Here is a 19,321-nt window from a genome sequence, read left to right as displayed (position 1 = left end):
AAATGACTCCTTTACTAAACCTCAATGTTTTTCTTTTTACCTGCAGCTAGTCTTAAGGAGCTGAGTGGGGTAGTTGTGGGTGAAAGGTGCTCTGTGAGGCGGAAGCATGCCTGCTTAGAAACTGCATCTCTGAGGAGGAGCTGCATCTCGAAGGCGGTGCTCGATCCACTCAGATGTTTTGCACAGCTGAATCACAGCAGATTTCTCAAATATGCATGAAAAAAAATCAAGGCAACACTCCAGGTATACTTTTGATGAGGGAATAACATTATGTAAAGCTCAAACAAGTCAATTTTATGCAATACTGCCCCTTTAAAAGAAAGGGGAAAAAAGTATTTTAGCCTTTTTCTGTAGCCCAATAGTATCGTAGTGTCACAATAAAAAAAAATAAAAATACTAGATAAATCATTATTTAATAAAATTGAAACACGCCATCTGCTAAAACATTTTTATATATAATATACATATAATTACTTCACAATGCATTTAATTATTGAATGGCTATTTGTTTCCGCACATCATAAAAATATTTTACCCCCTTATCCATTAAAGTCAGAACGTGGAGCAAACACTTCTTCTTTACCAACTGTAAAACTGTCACAAGCCTGTATTATCTTTAGGATTTTTCTAAGGGGTGTTAGATTTATCACGCTGTACAAATACATTTTTGATTTGCACTACTCCTTTTGAAGTCAATTGTTCATGAATGATCCCCGTTTGTCCATCTGTAACACAGCCTGTCTTTTCACTTTTCAATTACCAAAGTTGAATTGAAATTGTACGGCAGTTCAAAAACACCATGTTTCAACAAAAATAATACATTTATAATTGCTTTATAATTAAAGCAATTCTAAAACTTAGTAAATATCCTATTTACTAAACTAACACAGCTGTACACAAGACAACCGATCTAAACTTTAAGGTTAATCAATGAGGTGCTAAAAAGTTTTAAATGAGCCACAGTGAGTTTCAATTATTTCATGGTGAACTACATGATGCAAAGAAACCATGAAATTATTGAATACAAAATCCAAGTGACTTCAAATTTGAATTAAAATGTACGCTTTTTTATATATATTTTAAAAATGCTTTATTCTTTTTATAATTTAATCTTTATAACTAATCATTTAAATATTTTAACTGCATTTTGCAAATGAGATAAAAATAACTGCGACACCGTCTATTTTATGAGCAAAATATGTTAACTTGTAGCCTACTTGCGTAAGAAAACAAAGGAGCATTCCATCACATATGAATGTCTTATTTATTATCCCTCGGTTTATACCACCTCGTTCTCTGTGCTTAACCAAACAAGTCCTTGGTCAACTTTCATCATATACACAAATCCAGATAAAATTCCAGAAGATCTAAGGCAGGGGTGTCCAAAGTCGGTCCTCGAGGGCCGGCGTCCTGCATGTTTTAGTTCTCTCCCTGGTGGTGATAACCACCTTTTCAGCAGGTCAATGTTCCTCTTAGCCCTTCTAACGAGCCATCATTTGATCCAGGTGTGTTAAACCAGGGAAAGAACTAAAACATGCAGGATGCCGGCCCTCGAGGACCGACTTTGGACACCCCTGATCTAAGGTGTGTGCACTGAACTTTGTGCTTTAAGGTGAGGTGATTATGTTACGGTCCACTCCACGGAGGAAGCAAAAGGTCACCTCGTACAGTGAGAGTACGTGAGTATACATTTGGATTATGCTGTAACTTGAAAACATGTCGATCTAAACAGTGTAGATTCTCACATATGGTCAATCTTCTGCACCAGGGAGCTGCAAAGGTTTCACCCGGGCCAACGCCCACGAAGCTTTTATCAGAGGGTGTGAAGAACAAAGATTATGAGGACAATCTCTGAGAAATGTTGCTCTATACCTTCACATCACTCATCTGAGACAAGCTTATACAGTACAGTAAGTGCTGTTTATATGTTATCCACTACTGTCTAATATACATTCATTATTTATTTCCTTAATTCAGTATTCCAAGGAAATTGCACTCCTGAAAAGCTCATTCAAGTCATTTCATTTTTCTTTGCACGATTGTTACTCTAGGTCATTTTGAGTGCCAGTTCCTAGTCAGTGATGCATTGGCATTACACATCAGGGCAAGGGAAAACTAAATAAAACAAAACACACAAGAAAAAAAAAAAAAGACATACCAACCGAGTGCCTAAATAAAGCCGAGCTTGTTCACAAGACAAAACCTCTCCTCTCCACAAAATATATCCGGTGCAGTGCAAGCATGAGTCCATGCTAAATTTAACAGTGTCTAGAAATCACCGGTTCATGCAAAAAGTGTTCCGCAACCCAGTTATCCACCGCTCCTGTGGGCGCCGTCTGCAAACGCATTGATCTAAATGTCAGTCATCAACTTTTTCTTTAAGGCTTCTCAGTTCGTTGGACTTGGCTGCATTTCCAGTTTCAAGCAATTAGGCAACCAAACCAACATTGCAACTTTAAGATACAAAAGTCATTCCAGACAGCAAGAGAAATAAACTCGGGATGCAGGTAGACAATAGGCATGGGCCATTTACCTATATGTTCATTGTATTCTGAAGTTTTAAAAAGCTACGGTTTTTAAATCTTGTAAAATATGCGAAAGAAAATGGCAGTTTTCAGAGACTTCATGATGGCAAGAATAACATCCAATCTGTAAATATTTCCAGTTTTCATAAAGTCACATTTTGCAAACAGCTCTCAGGGAGTCGTGTTCGTTAAGAAGCAGACAGTTTGCTCTCTATGTATTTTTTTGCTTTAGTTATGTTGCACAATCTAGTTTTTGTAAATACTGAAAAACTGTCTTTACTCAAGGTTATACTTTGAGAATTACTGACCTAATGACCCAAAACTCTTAAGACTGTGCTATGTAGAGCACAGAAGAGCTCAGGGTGGCACTCTCCTCTTTTACTGTGCACTGCCAGCCAGCTTCCTGAAAGAAGCTACAGCACTTTTCCCTTGCTTATACCAAACAAATTAAGCCATTTGTAACCATTTCCCATTACGAAAAGCACACACAGCACTAACACATAAATCATGGCACTGTCACAAAAGGAGTAGCGTAGTAGTCCATGCACCAAATTAAAATAACTGAGGTTTCAGTTATTTTTATGTTATTATACCTGTAACAGTCAACATAGGAAGATTATTTCAGTAGCAGTAAAAACTATTGCCTTTGCTTTGTTAACGAATTGATTTTGATCATTTGTTTTAAATCTTTTTTGAGATAAATTGATACCATAGTATTTTCTTTTTATTGAAATTGAACCGGCCCATGCCTATTACATGGAAAATATTTAGGCAGTGAAGAAATAGATGCAGTACCTTAAAGTAAAAAAAAAAAAAAAAAAAAAAAAAAAAAACCAACCCTCTGGAAGCTGATAATGGAAAAGACAGAAGATGTTTATCTACTTTCACTGCTCTACTAAAATCTTGATTCTGAGCGCAGACACAGACTGCCCAGAGTGGAAGGCACTGTATACTAAAGCAGGGTCATGTTTTATGGGAAGAAAAAAAATTAAATCACATTATCTAGGTCCACACACGCAACGTCGGCCCAAGCAGATGAGAATGCGTTAGCACTGCTGTTAACTAAGCAAACTAAGAAGGCAAAGAGATTAATTCCCACTGTTAAAATTGACACACTCCAGACGCCTTTCTTTACAGCTTTCATAGAGACGCTCCAGTAATAAAGTGTGTTGGAAGTGGCTATATGAGCACAGTCAGTAGTATTGAGACAACCAGCACAGTAAAAATGAAGGTAGCAGCCAGGTGTTTATATGAAAAACGAACAGACAGAAGCAACTTTTACTAGTGGCTCTCTCTCTGTGTTGCAGCAGCAAAGGGAACTTTAAGCATTTTGTTAGTAAAGCTACAGTACACCGTGTTTGCCCCGTGAACCCTGTACAATGAAAATAAAGACAGAGGGGGGGGAGAAAGCCGAGACTGTAAAAACGACACAATATGTCAGCATTGGTAAAGCAAAAATAGAAAGGAATCTTAAGTTTTAAGTGCAGCAAAACACATGAACATAATCCTAGAGACGAGTCACTAATATTCCCAGTCAAAGTAGAGAAACTGTTAATGTGACAATACATATACGTACATATTATGAATATAAAGCACCTATTATGGAAGTGGCAGAGTAAATTTGACTTGAAATCTATTCATCGTTTAAACAGGCAACTTTAATCATCGGACACTGTAGAACAGAGTCAAATAAGTCAGTAATCATTTGCCTTCGTTTAATATTAGTTAAAGGCAGCAGAACATGTCCCTTTACTTTCTTAAAGGGATTGCTCAAAAGGGGGAAAAAAAAAGGAATTAAAAAATAAATTGTGCAAGAAGTAATGCGAAAAATGACGCTTCAGCTTTTGATGCAAACGCGACACAAAGAATGCAGAAAAACATACGTAAAGAGTGTAGAGCTGTTTTATCACAAGCAAGTTAGCCAACCAGCTGGCAGAAATTGCTTTGTTGAATCCACATCTGACTCGGAAATCAGACAGGTCCACATTTAAGTACCTTGAATGGCCTCAAGAATATATATATATGTAAAAAAACAAACAAAAAAACGACAAGTTTTTTTTTTTTTTTTTTTTTTACCCCAGTGAGACATATCTGCAAAGCCTTGCAAGGATTCCCCTAAAATATGACCGACCTACACCGTGGGAAACCATGTGTGAATGCCTTTCACTTTCAGGACTGGCACTTCCTTTTGTCTACATTTGCTCATCTTTGATTGTTTCAGATTCCCACCGCCAACAGGTGTGCCGCTGACGTGTGTCCCTCTCTCATCCCGTAGCGTGTTTCTATGTCATTTGTGAGTCGCGGGCGTCGCCGTCAGGGCCGAGGGCAGCCGGTCGGCCTTGAGCTAAAACGCTGGCTGAGACCAGAGGCAAATGAGACCCTTCGCTCACCAAGTTCTCGTATTCACTACTGTCCTCGTCCGCGTCGTCTTCGTCCTCCTCCTCGTCATCGTCATCCTCTTGCCCAGCAGCTTGTCTGTCTAAAGAATCGGAGCTTGATCCATCGCCGTTGCCGAGGTACGGGGTGCTGGGAGTGCTAACAGGGCTCAAACTGGCACCGAGGCCCATGCCTTGCCTGAGACCGAGTCCCAGGTCCGTCTGGACAGGGGCCGGGGATGGGTGACCCGGTGAGCCCACGGCTTGGGGCCGAGGCAACAGAGCAGCCCTGGTCGGCGGGGTAGAGGAGGAGAGCAGATTGTCGTCTTGGGATAAGAGGTCAGTGTACGACGGGGGGTTTGGTGAGGTGCTGGGTCGCTCCGGGGCCGAGGGTGCGTCAAAAGCTATTCTGGAAAGAATGGAGGACGCCTCGCAGGGTTCCGTGTTCTCCTCAGGCGGGGAGCGGGAGTCCTCACGGAGTCCTTTACAGCAAACGGAGAGGAGATAAAGTTGCTCAAAGTTTTCATTGTGGAGGGAGAAACGCATTAAAACAAATCATCCACTGGTGAAGCATTTAGAGTGGTGTTAGAGAAAATGAAGCTATAACATTTGCTGTCAGATATTGTGCCCTGCAAAAGTTTTCAGACCCTCAAACCAAGAAAAAGAAACGCTTCTTAATGAAGTGAAAGGAAAGTTTTTGCCCATTCTTCTTTGCTCTGTCAGACAGGACGGAGAGCTTCTGTTAGGATTGAGTTTCAAGCAAAATGGATAAGGTCTGAACTTTGACTAGGCTATCAGAACCCATGTACAGGCCTGCACAGATGTTACTAAGGTGAACACCAACATTGCTGCTTTGAGAACATTTTAAGGTAATATAGTGGTAAAGGCAGAATAATGCAAGTAAACCCTCTCAAAAACAACAAACATTTAACACTTCAGTCTTGTACAGCCTCCAGCATGTTTTCCATCAACACTGACATCATCTCATAAACTCACAACTCTGTCCCTGTTGGTGAAGCCCACTCCCACAGAATGACGCTGCCACCATCATGTGTGATTGCGCATTAATGATGATGTAGTGCTTTAAGCGATGCAATGTTTTGCTTACAGGCCAGAAAGTTTGATTTTGGACCAGACCACTTTCTACATGTTCGTAGCATTCTTTCATGGCTTGTGTGAAACAATACTCCTTATGGCTTTCTTTCAACGGGTTCTATTCTTTCTGCAATCCAGCTCATTAGTCAGATTTGTGGAGATATCCCTTTGAATCCGTCAATCTCTTCAGTACTACTAGAGTTACAATGGGCCGCCTGATCCAAACCTAAATTGTGTGACATAAACTTGTTAGTTTAGGTGGACGATACCTAGCAATTTATCTATCCATCTATGGGTATAAGAACTTTTGCAAGGCACTGCATTTAATCTATTGGAACAATAGGAGTATTATTTTTGTCCTTCATCTTGTCTTTAGAGCCCAAAGTGGATACGTACTTCTTTCCTCCTCTGCAGCTAAGCGTTTCCTGAGAGCGATCTGCTGTTTGAGTTTGTTCACCTCGTCTTGAAGTTTTTCTCTGACACGTTCACTTTGCTCCACCTCTCCACAAACAGCCTGAGGATAAGAGAAGAAAGTGAAAAGCATGTTTACTGCCTCAACTGTTTTGCATCGAGTAGTAAGCAAAATTTCACACAGTTACCAAGAAACTCACCTGCACTTTGTCTTGTAGCGCACTGTAGACTTGGAATATTGTTCGGATATCCTTCATTACACCATCTTTGTCAAAGAACTCGGCGCTGAGGAAAAATTTTAAATCAAATCTTTATTTTGTTTTTTGCTGATACAACGATTGCAAAGTACAAATGGAAAAAAAAAAAAAAAAAAGATCGTCAACCAAAGCCACATCTAAGACATTAAAATGTCAATACTGCAAAAAAATTTCCTTTGCATGCTGAGCGAGGACATTTGGACAGGAAGGCCTGACTAAATCCAAGCGGTCTGGTCGAAGCTGATCTGCAGTAGAAACAGTGGATCTAAGTTTAGACACAAAGACACAAGCCAACGCATGTGCTGGCTGTCGCATACCAGCCTTCCCCTGGGCTCAGCCATCAGTCCTACACCATCTATAGTGTTGAAAGGAAAGCTAGACGAGTGCATTCAAATTATAGTTACCCAAAAAAAAAAAAAAAAGCTAGCAGCCAGATACCAAAGCCAAAATAGTACAGCAATTTAAATAATAATTTACATAAATATTGATGCCAGTCAGCGATTCTGTCCACCCCAGTTACATAACTTTGAATAGCAGTAGGCTGAAACTCGCTCATCTCTCTCTCTCTCTCTCAGCTGAACACATGGAGGATGGCTTTAACAAAGGGATGCAGCTGTTCCCTGGATCAGATCAACTTCATTTTGTTTTATTGTGCCAATATTAACAGCTGCTGCAAGTCATTTTATGTTCATGTTTGGAGCGAAGAGCATGCCAATGCACAAAGGTGGAGCAGTTGCACTCCTACACCCTTATCGGTTGTTGTACAGTTGCCACCAAATTTATTAATACAGCTGGCAAGTTAAGATTTAAAGTTATCTTTTTACACAGACATCTGCCAAGAGATTAATAACGCAATGTTCAAGTCGAATAATTTGAGACAACTATTTTTCCTTTTGTATTGAGATTTAATAAAAAATATGACAAGTTCAAAGTAAATTATCCTCTTCTCAATAATCAATGGAAAACATTTTTTTTAGCATTACAGCCGTCAAACCCTTGTTGGCCATATATTAGAGTGACTGCTAATATTTAACTCTCTACAGACATTTAGTATCAAGTTTTGTGTACTCAAGTAAAAACGAATTCCATTGGTTCTGTTGTTGGATCTCTAGAAAGCTGTCATTTCCTTTGAGAGACATCAATACTAACAATCCAACACAATCTACTACTATTTTGGTGGCTCAAACACACATACAAAAAATTTTACGCAAAACGCAAAAACTCTCATAGTTAATATATTAATGCCGTTAGAAATGTGCTCTCAATTCAGTTTTACTTAATTATTTTTCTTAAAAAAAAAACAAAACAAAAAAACACTGCAACTTCCTGGAGTGACATGTGTTCAAAGCTCTTTCTGATCACAGTTGTACACTTTCTGTCCCCAGAGTGAACATGTGAAATCCCTTCAGGTACAGATGGCTGCAGCACTTTGACATATATCAGGTGATAAGAGTGACCAACTGAACTTCATTAGCAGTGCCTCAGAACTAGCATTAAAATAGGAGCCTGAGACTTACCCGTGCTCTTTGATGACCTTGGCATAGTTGAGTGAGGTGTTGGGTACTGAGGAGAGTTTGTATTCCTGCTGGCTTGTGTTGCCGAGATTTGGGATCGTGAGTATAATCCTCTGGTTGTACCTACTGAGAGGAAATGACCAGTTAGTCCCTGTAAAAAAAAAAAAAAAAATCTACTTTTCAAAACATTTTATTTTTTTTTTTACAACCAAAATTACAACTTTGCAATACATCACACACATTTTACTATTCAGGTGAAGGTTTTGTGTTTATGCTTTTTTTTTTTTTTGTTTAACTCAGAACCTTAAGATCAGTGTCTAAAATTAGAACACGAATGAGTCAAATTGGTGGGACCGTTAATAGAGCTGTGAAGCTGTTTGCAACAAAATTGACACTAAACTTAAAATTTTATCTGCAAACATTCCAGCTTTTATTTTCCCAACACCGTAGCCCCAACTCCTCGACCTAATTGATGATTCCTTTTCCTACGTTTCCAGTGTAAGCGACTAATACAGGTAGTATGATATTATCATACAGACAGCTAAAGCTACTAGTATGGCATAATCGCTTGTAGCATTATACTATTAGTCCACTAAAGGTTGAACAAAGAAAAATGGGCAACACACTTTCTAGGTTTGCTTCAGGTGGAGCAGCTTTGGCCTTGCATACCTCTTATAATCAGTCGGAATGCAGGTAAGAAACAGAAAGTCGTGGATTACCTGGACTTTTTGCCTAATCTTTTCTGTTTAAAATATGCTACTACAATAAAGGTGAAGTCATTTTAAGGCATGTAACATTTATTTTCCACAAGAGCCAATATATTTGTCTCTGTCGCCAAGTACTCCAGAAGTACAGGACGATATCGAAAGAGGTGTAGTTTAAATTCAAACAAAAGACATCTGCAAAAAGACAAAACTAATTCACTAGAAACAAACTGTGGCTAAAGAATCAGATGATCAGACAAACGTTCTGAAGAGATAATGTGATTCTGTGGCACCTTCGGTTCGGCCTGAAGAGCACATACTCCAGTGCGTGCGTGGAGCTGTTGGCTGTAGAGATGAAGCTAAAAAGAAGGAAGACGAGGTCGGGCACACCGAGCAGCTGAGTGAGCTGTTTGTGGATGATCTGCTCCCTGAACGTCATCTGCTGCTGCGTGTTCCTCCGGAATCGATACCAACCGATGACATTCTACACAATCAAAGACACGTTTGTTTGAAAAACAATTGGATTTCAGTCAGATGCTTAAAATACCGTACAGAGAAATGTCAAAATCCCAGTTTGCAGTTAATTTAATATATGTAAAAATATACATAAAATATAAAAACGAGTTTAAAAAAACCCCCCTAAAAAAAACTGAAATTTTTTTTTTGTTTTTCCATCAAGATGAGGACATCTGAATGTAAACAAAGAAATGACTTACTTTTCGCCTATCTTTAAGAATGCTGTTGAGATTTTCTTCGCTGATTTTACCTGCGAAGTCATAAAAGCTAAGAAGAAGGGGGGGAAAAAAGTCAGATCAAATTCATTCATCAGATTCATACTCCTCTTCTGCCAGACCTCCAATGAAATCTAGTCTCGTCACAAGGAGCCATCTACTGTCCACTGTCAATTTAAAATCACAAGGTGACTAAGACACCTTGCATTGAGTTCTTGCAGCAGATACCCACCAACATAGTAGATACAGTTTTACATGCACAAAAACTGGTTTTCTTTAAGTAACAAAGCCAAACATCTTGCAGCCCATTAACAAAAGATAAATCTGCAGATCAGGCAGAAACATTTTAACAAAAGAAGTTTAAGCGTAAAAAAAAAAGCAATTGCTTACCTAAATAAATGTGCACAAGGGTCATGATTATGAATTTCTGCAAGGGAAAGGACGACAATATCTGTTTTAGTTTCAAGTAATCATATCTATACTTTTTAAAGCATTATCCAAATGCAAGGATAAGTGTGGAAAAACACAGCAAACAAACTATACTTTTTTAAGCCATCATTTAACTTTATATGGTTGCAAACAGAAATAATGATAACAAAAAATTGAAGTAACATTGTTTCTGTATAGAATGGCTTGATTGAGCAGATATGTAGAACTCCGGAAACGATGCTGAAATGGGGGTGAAGGGAAGTAATCAATGATTAAATATCTCATTCACCCTGGTACCCTTGCAAATTAAATCCTAGAAAAATATGCTAAACATTGAACTGTGGTATGTTGACTCGCTTAAATCAGTTGACATCCATATTATTAAGCTGCTTACCTACTACCTGCAGCAGCTCCGAACTGCTAATCTGTGCATCACTGATGCTGACAGTCTCTTCCTGCCTTACATCTCCTAATAGGAAGCCCTCCTGCAAAACAAAATACATTTTCACGACCCAAAGTGGAGGCATAATTATTGAATTCACAAAACTGCTTGATAAACATTCGTTTCAACACAGGCATAAATACAAATTGCATTATCATGATTTATGGTGCCTTTAAACTAGACTCTCTTTGGACATCTATACACGTTTACCGTCATTCCTGTGTCTATTGTTTAAGCAGAGGGGGAAAATGCCCGCAGCTGCTCGTCTGGAGGCATTTACCATTAAGATTGTTTTGGGGAAAAAAAAAAAACACAACCACAGCCGTAAGCAGAATTTTGGTTTGACCTAAATACACAGAAGAGCTGAAATGTGTGGCATTGATGACCAAACATCAAAGGTGCAAAAAAAGGCAGTGGTCCACCTCAAGTCAAAAAATACCCTAAAGCTTGCTTAGTACAGCCTTTAATAGTTTACAGAAATACTGATGACATAACATTGCATCTAATCATGATGATTTATGATAATCAGTGTTAACCAAAGCTCTCCATCGAACATGACAAAGTTTGAGCTATTTTACAAAGAAGAGGAAATAATGTATGGCTCTGCAAAACTACCACAGACATACCACAAAACATCTGCAGCTTTAACTACAACACAACATAGATTGTGATTTGTATGTGCTACATACAAACGCATACTTCTTTAAAAAAAAAAAAAAAAAAAAAAAACCCATCTCAATTCACAACTATGCACTACTTTGTGCTGACCCACAACATCAAAAGTCAAGCACATCTTGATGAAATTTGTAGGTTCAAGTATAGAGTCCAAGGGGAATGAATACTTCAAGGCACTGTAAGTGAAAAGACGTCAGGATAAAATTTAAGACCAACAATTTCAGCAATTCATTAGGTGGGACATTAATAAATTTGCCTTTAAAAGGAATACATTCAATAACTTTTCACAGCTTGTAAGCCGTACGTTTTACTCTTTTAAATTGCTTTAATGCTACTTGAACTTTAGCTCTGTTCTATACAATTCCTTTATCTGCACAGAGATGACAGCTGACAGATGTTTAGCCAGGAATGCAGTTAAACCTGTACTTTGCCTTGCAGGAGCAAAGCTCCTACCAAGGCCCACTTTTTAGACCTCGAAGATGTAAACACACCAGCTGATATTACCTCAGCTGACACGATCCTTAATGTTAAAAGTTTATTTTACTTCCATTTGTCACACAGTGTAACTCTTGACTTTTGATAGCAACCAACCGAAATCAATAAAACTAGAGAAAACAGAAGGACATTTAAAAACAAGTTGAGCAACAGCTATTAGCAAACTGGCTAACAAGCTAATTTAGCTATGCTAAAAATATACAAGAAAACAAGAGTTATAACTTTAGTTATTCAATCCTCTCGGCTAACATTTAACCGTGTTTCCCCTTTATAAAAACACAAGCAGCATTTTAATGCTCAAAGACCGATGTTAGGAGCAAATATCACCTGTACCGATACACGGAAGTCAGTTGACTTTGGCTACCATGCTAAGTAGCTAACTACTGGATATTTCCTGGAAACCTAACTTTCCATAAAGAAGTATGTATAGCTGTATAACCGGTGGTTATGCACACAGCATCCTACATTTATTTATACAAATGTACATTATTTCCTGCTAATGCAATACATTAGATTTTCAGAAGGTTGACAATCCTGTCTTCGTGTTTCTCTAACCATAGCATACAAGCCGGTAGATAGACGGAACCAGGATGACACAGGAAAACAACACAAACTAAAGCTATCAATAAACCATAATGCACACCAACGAACTACACAGACCTACGTGAGCACTAAACCGTGGCCATTGGAAACCATTTTTCGCCAACTTACATGATCTGAGTTGCTGTTAGCGCTGTGATAACACACAGAACTGAAAGTGTAGCCTGAAATGGATGCCGCCATGTTGGAAACATCCCTATCAATCCCAATGCCCCCTACGTTTAAGGATACGCTCCTTTGACGCAATTCCTTGTGGGAAATGTAGGCTGCCTCTGCTGTGAACCCGCAGCAACATGGCAGAACCCAGACAGGACTCACATGGTTGTGGAAACTGCTCGGATTTAGAAGAAGATAAATATTCCGATGATGATTTTGAAACGTCAAAACTCGGAACCAAAGAATAGTAAGAGTTGATTGTCTTAATGTTTGCACGAAGCTTGAAATTGACGGCTCAACGTGACAGTTAGCTGGGAGCTACATGTTTTTAGCTTGAAGAACTGTCACCTGGAGTATTTCGACAACGCATTGATTCACTGGGGACATTTTTTAAAATATGATGTATAAGTAGCTAGAATGAAGTTGAACTGTTAATGTAGCTTATTAGCCTAAAACACATAGGCTCGCTACGTCGTCACTAAACAACATGCATTTTCTGTTTTATAAGGCTGCAGCATTTTAGTGTTTGCAGTCTTGAGTGTTGTAAGGTTTTCAATGGTTTTCTTATTCTACAGTTGGGAGGAAGCATACCAAAAAGAGCTAGAGACGTTTAAAGACATTGGAGACGTTGGCGAAATATGGTAGGAAGAAGTTTTCTGTATTTTTTTTTGTGCTAATCACTCTTTATTAACAAATTACCGCATGGTTTTTTGAACAGCTTTTCAAATGCTGAACTATTTTGTTCTATAGTAACAGATTTACCAAACTAGGTTGTAATGAACAATTGAAGCCATTACGTTGGGGGAAAAAAAGTCAACCTCTATTTTTCTCATTATTTGACATCAAATCTGTAGAAACGTGTTTCTATTCCAGGAGAGTATTACCAAACAGTAATTTATTTCAGTATTTATTTCAAATTACCTTCTTCAAAGTCAGACATTTCCTTTGATGTGCTTTACCATTTTTTTTATGCATTCAACCTTTATTATACCAAGAAAATCCCATTGAGATTAAAAATCTCTCTTGCAAGAGAATCCTGGCAGTATGCAGAGGTTACAGAACATTCACAGTTTAGCTTTAAGATAATTCACGTTAACAACAGCAATATTAATATTGATATCGACCCAAATATTTATATCAATGCACTTAAATCGTATTATTTAACCAAACATGTTGCAGCAATGGATAAGAATGTTTTTGTATTATTGTAATCTTTTTTTTTTTTCTTCCTTCCAAGTCACGTTGCAATCCAGTTTTAGTACCTGTCTTTTTATTGTGGTAGAATCTGGAAATCACATTTACTGATGTGGTTAACTTCCATGGACCTTTTTTTCCCTTTCTTTTAATTGTTACAATTTTACCTTTACAAAACAGCATTGTAACCAATCATGTCTATTCGCGCGCTCTTTGGATTTTGGTTTTAAAAAGCTACAAAAAAAAAAAAAAAGACCATAACTAGATTCACCAGCAATTTCTTCAACTTGAAATTGTTTTTTCTTCCTTTAAAGGTTTGGTGAGGAAAGCATGAATCGTGTCCTGCGATGGATGCAGAAAGCTAAGATCCCTGAGGATGCTGCCATTCTCGACATTGGCACCGGAAATGGGGCCTTCTTGGTTGAACTGGTGTGAGCAAAGTGAAAAAAAAATCATCTAAATGTCTTTCATGTCTTTGCTAAATATATAATTTTGATAATAAATATTTTAAAAATGTTGGAAGATTTTCTGAAAATAAAAAAAAGTGCTCTGACATGTAAATATGTTGCTGATATATTTTACACATTTTTCATCAAAATGTGACATGCATGAAAAGAAAGGTGTAATATATAGTGTTAAAATGGTATTTAATTGTGCCATATTGTAGTACTGGCAAAATTAAGCTTTTCTGTTAGAATAACTACATCACAGTGAAAGCTTAATATGCGATACAAAAAATGAGAAAACCACACAATTTTTATTTTATTAAAAGCATTTCATTTTACGGTAAAAAATCTTTATTTTCTGTCAATTACATTTTTAATGAGTCTTTAATTGGTTAAAAAGGTTCACTTTACATAAATAGAAATCACAAACTTTTCCACTAACATGCTATGTGTCAGCAAGTCCTATTGGACCTGTTTTCAGTCCGGGAGGACATTGTTTATTCCCTTTGCAAAGCTTATTTTTTGCGCAATACAATTGCCTACCCTTCCGAGAACTCTTCAGGAATTTGAACAATCTGTGTAGTTTGTAAAGAATTTTTACTAAGAGGAGAACAAGTGGTTCAACCTATCCTTTCACAAAAATGTATGTAACCTTTTACTAACATTAATCTTAATTCGATTTTTTTTTTCTTCTCAGGCAAAACATGGATACAGAAACCTTACCGGTATAGATTATTCTCCAGCATCAGTAGAACTGGCCCGAAATGTTCTGCAGGCAGAGGGCTTAACTGACGTCACTGTAAAGGTGGGTTGAAGTTTGTCATGTAATCAATAGCTCTGAGCATGAAATAAATGCAAAGAAACATCTACTGAGATGCTAAAGATATTAGCTGGTGTGCAGCAGATGTGAAATTGGACTGTCATATTCATAATTCTGTATAATTACGGAATGGCTTCCACGTTTATGGTGTAGTAAATGTTCTTAGCGTGAGGAAAAACATGAATGTCGCTGGCATTTTTATAAAGAAAAAAAAATGGACATCAAAATATACCTTTCCCCAGCTGCTCTATAGTTGTTTTCACTCTTAGAAAGTTATACAATCAAAATGGCTTCTTTTTTGTTTATATACACAAATCTTTATCAATGTCAAACACACCCATAATCCACATTAAATGCCAGTTTTGTTTTGTAGATATTTTCAGGTGATCTTAAAGTACCGTTTCTTGTGTCAGCAAACATGAAGTTAGCCAACCAAACCCACAGAATCATCTTGACTCAGCTTATTGAAGTATCTTTGGAGATCACTGATGTTTTGACCTGACCTTTAAAAAAAAAATAATAATAAAAAACTGCAAAGGGTTGTGAACATGTTGTTAGGCATCACCAGCATAAAAAAATTACCAACACATAGAAAATGAAAAAGCATCTGCCAGGAAGTTTCAAATGAACTGTGGTTGGGCCACTCAGCTAGACAAGGTTTAGGGATAGCTTAAAAAAAAAAAAGAGGTAAAACGATTCTGCATCAGCTGAGATTAAAAGCATCTGCCTAGTCACCCCAGAAGAGTGGCAGCCAGAGAATCAAAATGATCTGGAGAAATGATGTTGGATGAAAAAGTCATACATAGATGATTGTAGTACTTACTTTGTTAAATTATTTGAAGTATTTTACCAGAACATTAGCGTGGCTATGTGAAACTTTTGTTTTCGTTTTTTTTTTGTGCAAAATTAAGAATCACCACACCTAAGTTGTCCACTTAAAATCTGTACAGATACCTATTGTAAAAAAAAAAAACTTAAAACCATGTCTCATATTCACATATAAGTTTTAGAATGTGTTTTTAGATCGCATAAAATGATTTTAAACTCATTGAAGCTTTGGCAGTAACAGTTTTAGAAGGTATGAATACTATTTTGATGCCCTTTATATGGATTCATTTATGTAGAACTGCACAGTTTTCAGCATAGAGTGAGTCTGAGCCAGCCAATGTTTGAGAAACCTTTGCTGTGTTTACCGTGTGGGGTAGTTAGATGGGAAGGGAAAAGCCTTGAAGGTAATGGAGGTCTTCCCACCTCAAACCAAAGTGGCACCGCTGTCCACATAAACCAGTATCAAAACAGCTTATAGACGCATGGTGGTCCATAAATTGTGTAATGACTGTTATCTCTCACATAATGTGCATGCGTTTGCAGCTTCGCCATGGGTGTCCGGCTAGTTTTAGATGACTTTCTGCTCCAACACTGCTGATTCAAATGGTCCTAACTGCCTCCTGCTAATGAACCATAATTTGATTCAGGTGTGTTGAGCCAGGGAAAGGACTAAATCACGCAGGACACCTGCCGTTCCCTGCCGTTCCCGACTTTAGACACCACTGTTCTACATGAACACACCCACAAAGGTGTGCTCTCTGCCCGGGCAGGAGGGCTGCCATCAAAAGTCAATATTGACCCCCGCTGGATAGGGGAAGCACAGTGGTGAGAGCATGTGAGAGAGAGGAATGTTGGCATCGCTGTCATTTATGCAGTGTTGGAGGTTGCCAAAAATAATCAGAGCGTGTTTGCCTTTTATAGGTCAGTTATAGTTCTGAAACCATCTCAAGTCCGCCTCAGTTCACATTTGTGCGTCTTTTAGTTCTGCATGCCTATATGTTGGTCATCTGCAAAAAAATATTTCTAGATTTCTAAGCCCGGGTCTAGCCAATGTTGATATTCCTTCATGAGGCTCATAGTTTGTGGGACCCGGCTGTTGAGTATGTGGCTGCTGGATTCACACTGGAGGTCTGGTATTTTGTGCTCTGTCCACAAAAGGCGGTTCACTCTCTCAATAGTGCCACTGTTGATTCTGAGGCTTGTGTAGAAGTAGTAGAAACATGACTATTTCCATTTCCTACTGTGGAGTGGACCAGCAAATTTTCCCCTTTCCACTATTTTTAGGAGACGGATTTCCTGAACTGCGGTGGAGAACTCGCGGGTTTTGATGTCTGCATTGATAAAGGAACTTTTGATGCAATTAGTTTAAACCCAGACGACAACAAGGAGGGCAAGAAACTGTATGTCCACACCCTAAGAGACGCTCTTAAGGACAGCGGCATCTTTGCCATCACCTCCTGTAACTGGACAAAAGAGCAGCTGCTGGAGAGATTCTGTGAAGGTGAGAGGAAATCCATTGTTTCAGATGTTAAGACGTGCTCATGTGTTGTCGAGTTTGTTTGAATATTTTCAACTTTAAAGTTTATATTTCATAGTGTATTCCTGGAAAACAGATCTAAGCAGAGGTAGAGGGCCTCAGTAGGAAATGATGCAATTTTATGTGACAGTAGTGGTGCATGATTGTGATGGGGGAGAAAAACTAAACATTGGTTAAGATTTGATGCAAATAAAAGTCTGAAAAGTGTGGTGTGTCTTTGTGTACAACCATCCTTGAATCAATACTAAATCAGGCAGTTGTGGTGTCATAATTATTTAGGCCAAGAAACAGCAAATTTATAGCCAATTGCCACAACCTGCAAAATGAATGTTCTTGTGAAACTAGAAGTAGAATTAGAAGTGAATTAATACCAGAAAATTCTTCTTTCGTTATTGACTTCCAAATCTTTTAGGAGAACGTGGGTTTGATGGAGTTTGGCTTTAAAACATTGTATTTCAATTGTTAGCTTGCTAGAGCGTGTTTAGGTTAGCAACAGCTGTTGCTTAGCTGACTTTTTAAGGGTGTTAGTTTGGTCACTTAAATGCAAAGCGAATTGACTTGCCTGTCAGATCCACAACCAAGATCCCAAGACGAGTTTAAAGTTGTATAAAAAGTTACGTTTTTAAGCAAGTTGGGTTCAGTTCTTTTTTAAATAAGTAGTCATGAAGGTCTTATATTTAAATGATTATGGTCTTCAATGATTTACATTTAACCAAGTGAAACTTGGAGAAATCGTGCTATACATGTGAAATTCGTAATACTGAGATTGGGGGAAACGCTAACTATTTTAAGAGCTAAAATTGGATTAAATAATACGAAACTACACATTCAGATAAATGCTAGTTGAGCTGAAAAGGAGCTGCCAAACTTTGCTGATCGTCTCTGGCACATCAATATTTTTTTTTTCTCCAGTGCTGTCTCTCTGGCATGCAGCAGCTTTATCTCAAACTGTTTTGTTGTCTAACTCTCAGTCCAGAAAAACCACATACAGTTCCTCAAGTCACAATAATTACTTGACAGGTTGTTAAGCTGCAGGGAACAACGGCTTGTACAGTTAAAATTTAGGCAAGCATCCACTGGTTGTCACTCGTCTCCCTGCAGTCACTCTGGAGAGCCTGCAGGGGGCCGAACAGCCTTGAGATCTCCTCTTTCACACTGACAGCTTGCCTTTACTAGACCCCGGGAAGCAGCACAGATGGTGGACGGATGGTTGTCTCACTTTCCTGCCGGCTTAACCTCTTTTTAGTTACTTATAGCCCAAAAGAAATGAGTGACTGCTTGTGTTTTGATGGGTATTTCTTAACTTGGCAGTATTCTGTGTTTTTTTTCTTACAGGATTTGAATTTGTACAGGAGTTGCCTACCCCGAGCTTCCAGTTTGGAGGAAGAATTGGCAACAGTGTGGCAGCACTAATCTTCAAGAGAGTGCGTTGATTGAAGTTTCTCAAGTGAATGTTTGTCTCTTTTTTTAATTTGCTTTTTTTTCCCATTTGAGACCACATATTTTAGTTTGATCTTTTGTACAAATCACGTCTATAGTGTATTGCAATAAAGCAAATCCACAGTAGTCGACTGGGATTTTTTTCTTTATACTAAATTGAGTTTTTATTGTTTCAGTTCACTCAGATTTTTTTTTAATCTTTCAGTTTGATTGTTGTATAGTAGTTAGCATTGTGTTTAAAATCAAACTAACACTTTGTTATTGTGACTTTTTTTAAATTTTTTAAATCAAACAGAAGTCTAGATTTAGTTTGTACCTGCAGGGAGACCTAGCAGTCCATTCATATTTAGCTGAATATTTTTCCTCATTCCATAAATTAAAATGTAATCCCTGACATGTCTTTGTAATGTTTTCTTTGAGAGTCCCAACACACAGGAAGCCAGTGTTCTTTCTCGCTAGGTTGTAAATTAAATTTGCCTTTCCAACCACGCAGAGAATAGGCCCAATCTAATTTGTTAAAATGAAAACCAGCAGCACTGGGGGTCCCGAGGATGAAGATTAAGAACCTCTGACACAATGAATAAACAGGAGGCCGTGACTTCTGTGGGAGAGGTGCTTGTCTGCCCTCTTCCTTTCTCAATGGCGCC

The 19,321-nt window shown here is 38.1% G+C and overlaps 2 protein-coding genes across 3 annotated transcripts; one reads left to right on the top strand and one right to left on the bottom strand.

Moving 5' to 3' along the window:
* Positions 1-1,250: 1,250 nt before the first annotated feature.
* On the bottom strand, positions 1,251-12,471 carry abraxas2 (abraxas 2, BRISC complex subunit). Of its 2 annotated transcripts, XM_008429301.1 has the most exons (10): positions 12,365-12,471; positions 10,436-10,526; positions 10,003-10,039; positions 9,598-9,664; positions 9,175-9,365; positions 8,181-8,303; positions 6,607-6,691; positions 6,392-6,509; positions 1,573-5,382; positions 1,251-1,394 (listed from the first exon to the last, which is right to left on the bottom strand). In XM_008429301.1, the coding sequence occupies exons 1-9, from the start codon at positions 12,434-12,436 to the stop codon at positions 4,808-4,810; spliced, it is 1,359 nt and encodes a 452-aa protein (XP_008427523.1). In that variant the 5' UTR covers positions 12,437-12,471; the 3' UTR covers positions 1,251-1,394; positions 1,573-4,807. The 2 variants fall into 2 exon arrangements, with proteins under 2 accessions (XP_008427523.1, XP_008427524.1); XM_008429302.1 differs by lacking the exon at positions 1,251-1,394 and having other exon boundaries at positions 3,228-5,382; positions 8,181-8,300.
* Positions 12,472-12,499: 28 nt separating this feature from the next.
* eef1akmt2 (EEF1A lysine methyltransferase 2) lies at positions 12,500-19,068 on the top strand. Its single transcript, XM_008429300.2, has 6 exons — positions 12,500-12,656; positions 12,985-13,050; positions 13,918-14,032; positions 14,747-14,854; positions 16,982-17,198; positions 18,570-19,068. Exons 1-6 carry the CDS (start codon positions 12,547-12,549, stop codon positions 18,665-18,667), a joined length of 714 nt encoding a protein of 237 aa, XP_008427522.1. The 5' UTR covers positions 12,500-12,546; the 3' UTR covers positions 18,668-19,068.
* The last annotated feature ends 253 nt before the right edge of the window (positions 19,069-19,321 follow it).

The sequence above is a fragment of the Poecilia reticulata genome, linkage group LG15 (assembly GCF_000633615.1).
Source record: "Poecilia reticulata strain Guanapo linkage group LG15, Guppy_female_1.0+MT, whole genome shotgun sequence".
Taxonomy (NCBI): domain Eukaryota; kingdom Metazoa; phylum Chordata; class Actinopteri; order Cyprinodontiformes; family Poeciliidae; genus Poecilia; species Poecilia reticulata.
The sequence above is the reverse complement of the archived record's forward strand: the minus strand, read 5'-3'. Positions and strand labels throughout refer to the sequence as shown.

Coding starts and splice junctions, on each gene's coding strand:
- eef1akmt2 (XM_008429300.2), top strand. CDS start 12,547: ATGGCAGAACCCAGACAGGACTCACATGGTTGTGGAAACTGCTCGGAT. Junction 14,033..14,746: donor GGGCCTTCTTGGTTGAACTG/GTGTGAGCAAAG, acceptor TTTTCTTCTCAG/GCAAAACATGGATACAGAAA. Junction 14,855..16,981: donor TAACTGACGTCACTGTAAAG/GTGGGTTGAAGT, acceptor CACTATTTTTAG/GAGACGGATTTCCTGAACTG.
- abraxas2 (XM_008429301.1), bottom strand. CDS start 12,436: ATGGCGGCATCCATTTCAGGCTACACTTTCAGTTCTGTGTGTTATCAC. Junction 8,304..9,174: donor CTCTTCAGGCCGAACCGAAG/GTGCCACAGAAT, acceptor ATTTCCTCTCAG/TAGGTACAACCAGAGGATTA. Junction 5,383..6,391: donor AGCTGCAGAGGAGGAAAGAA/GTACGTATCCAC, acceptor TTTGCTGTAAAG/GACTCCGTGAGGACTCCCGC.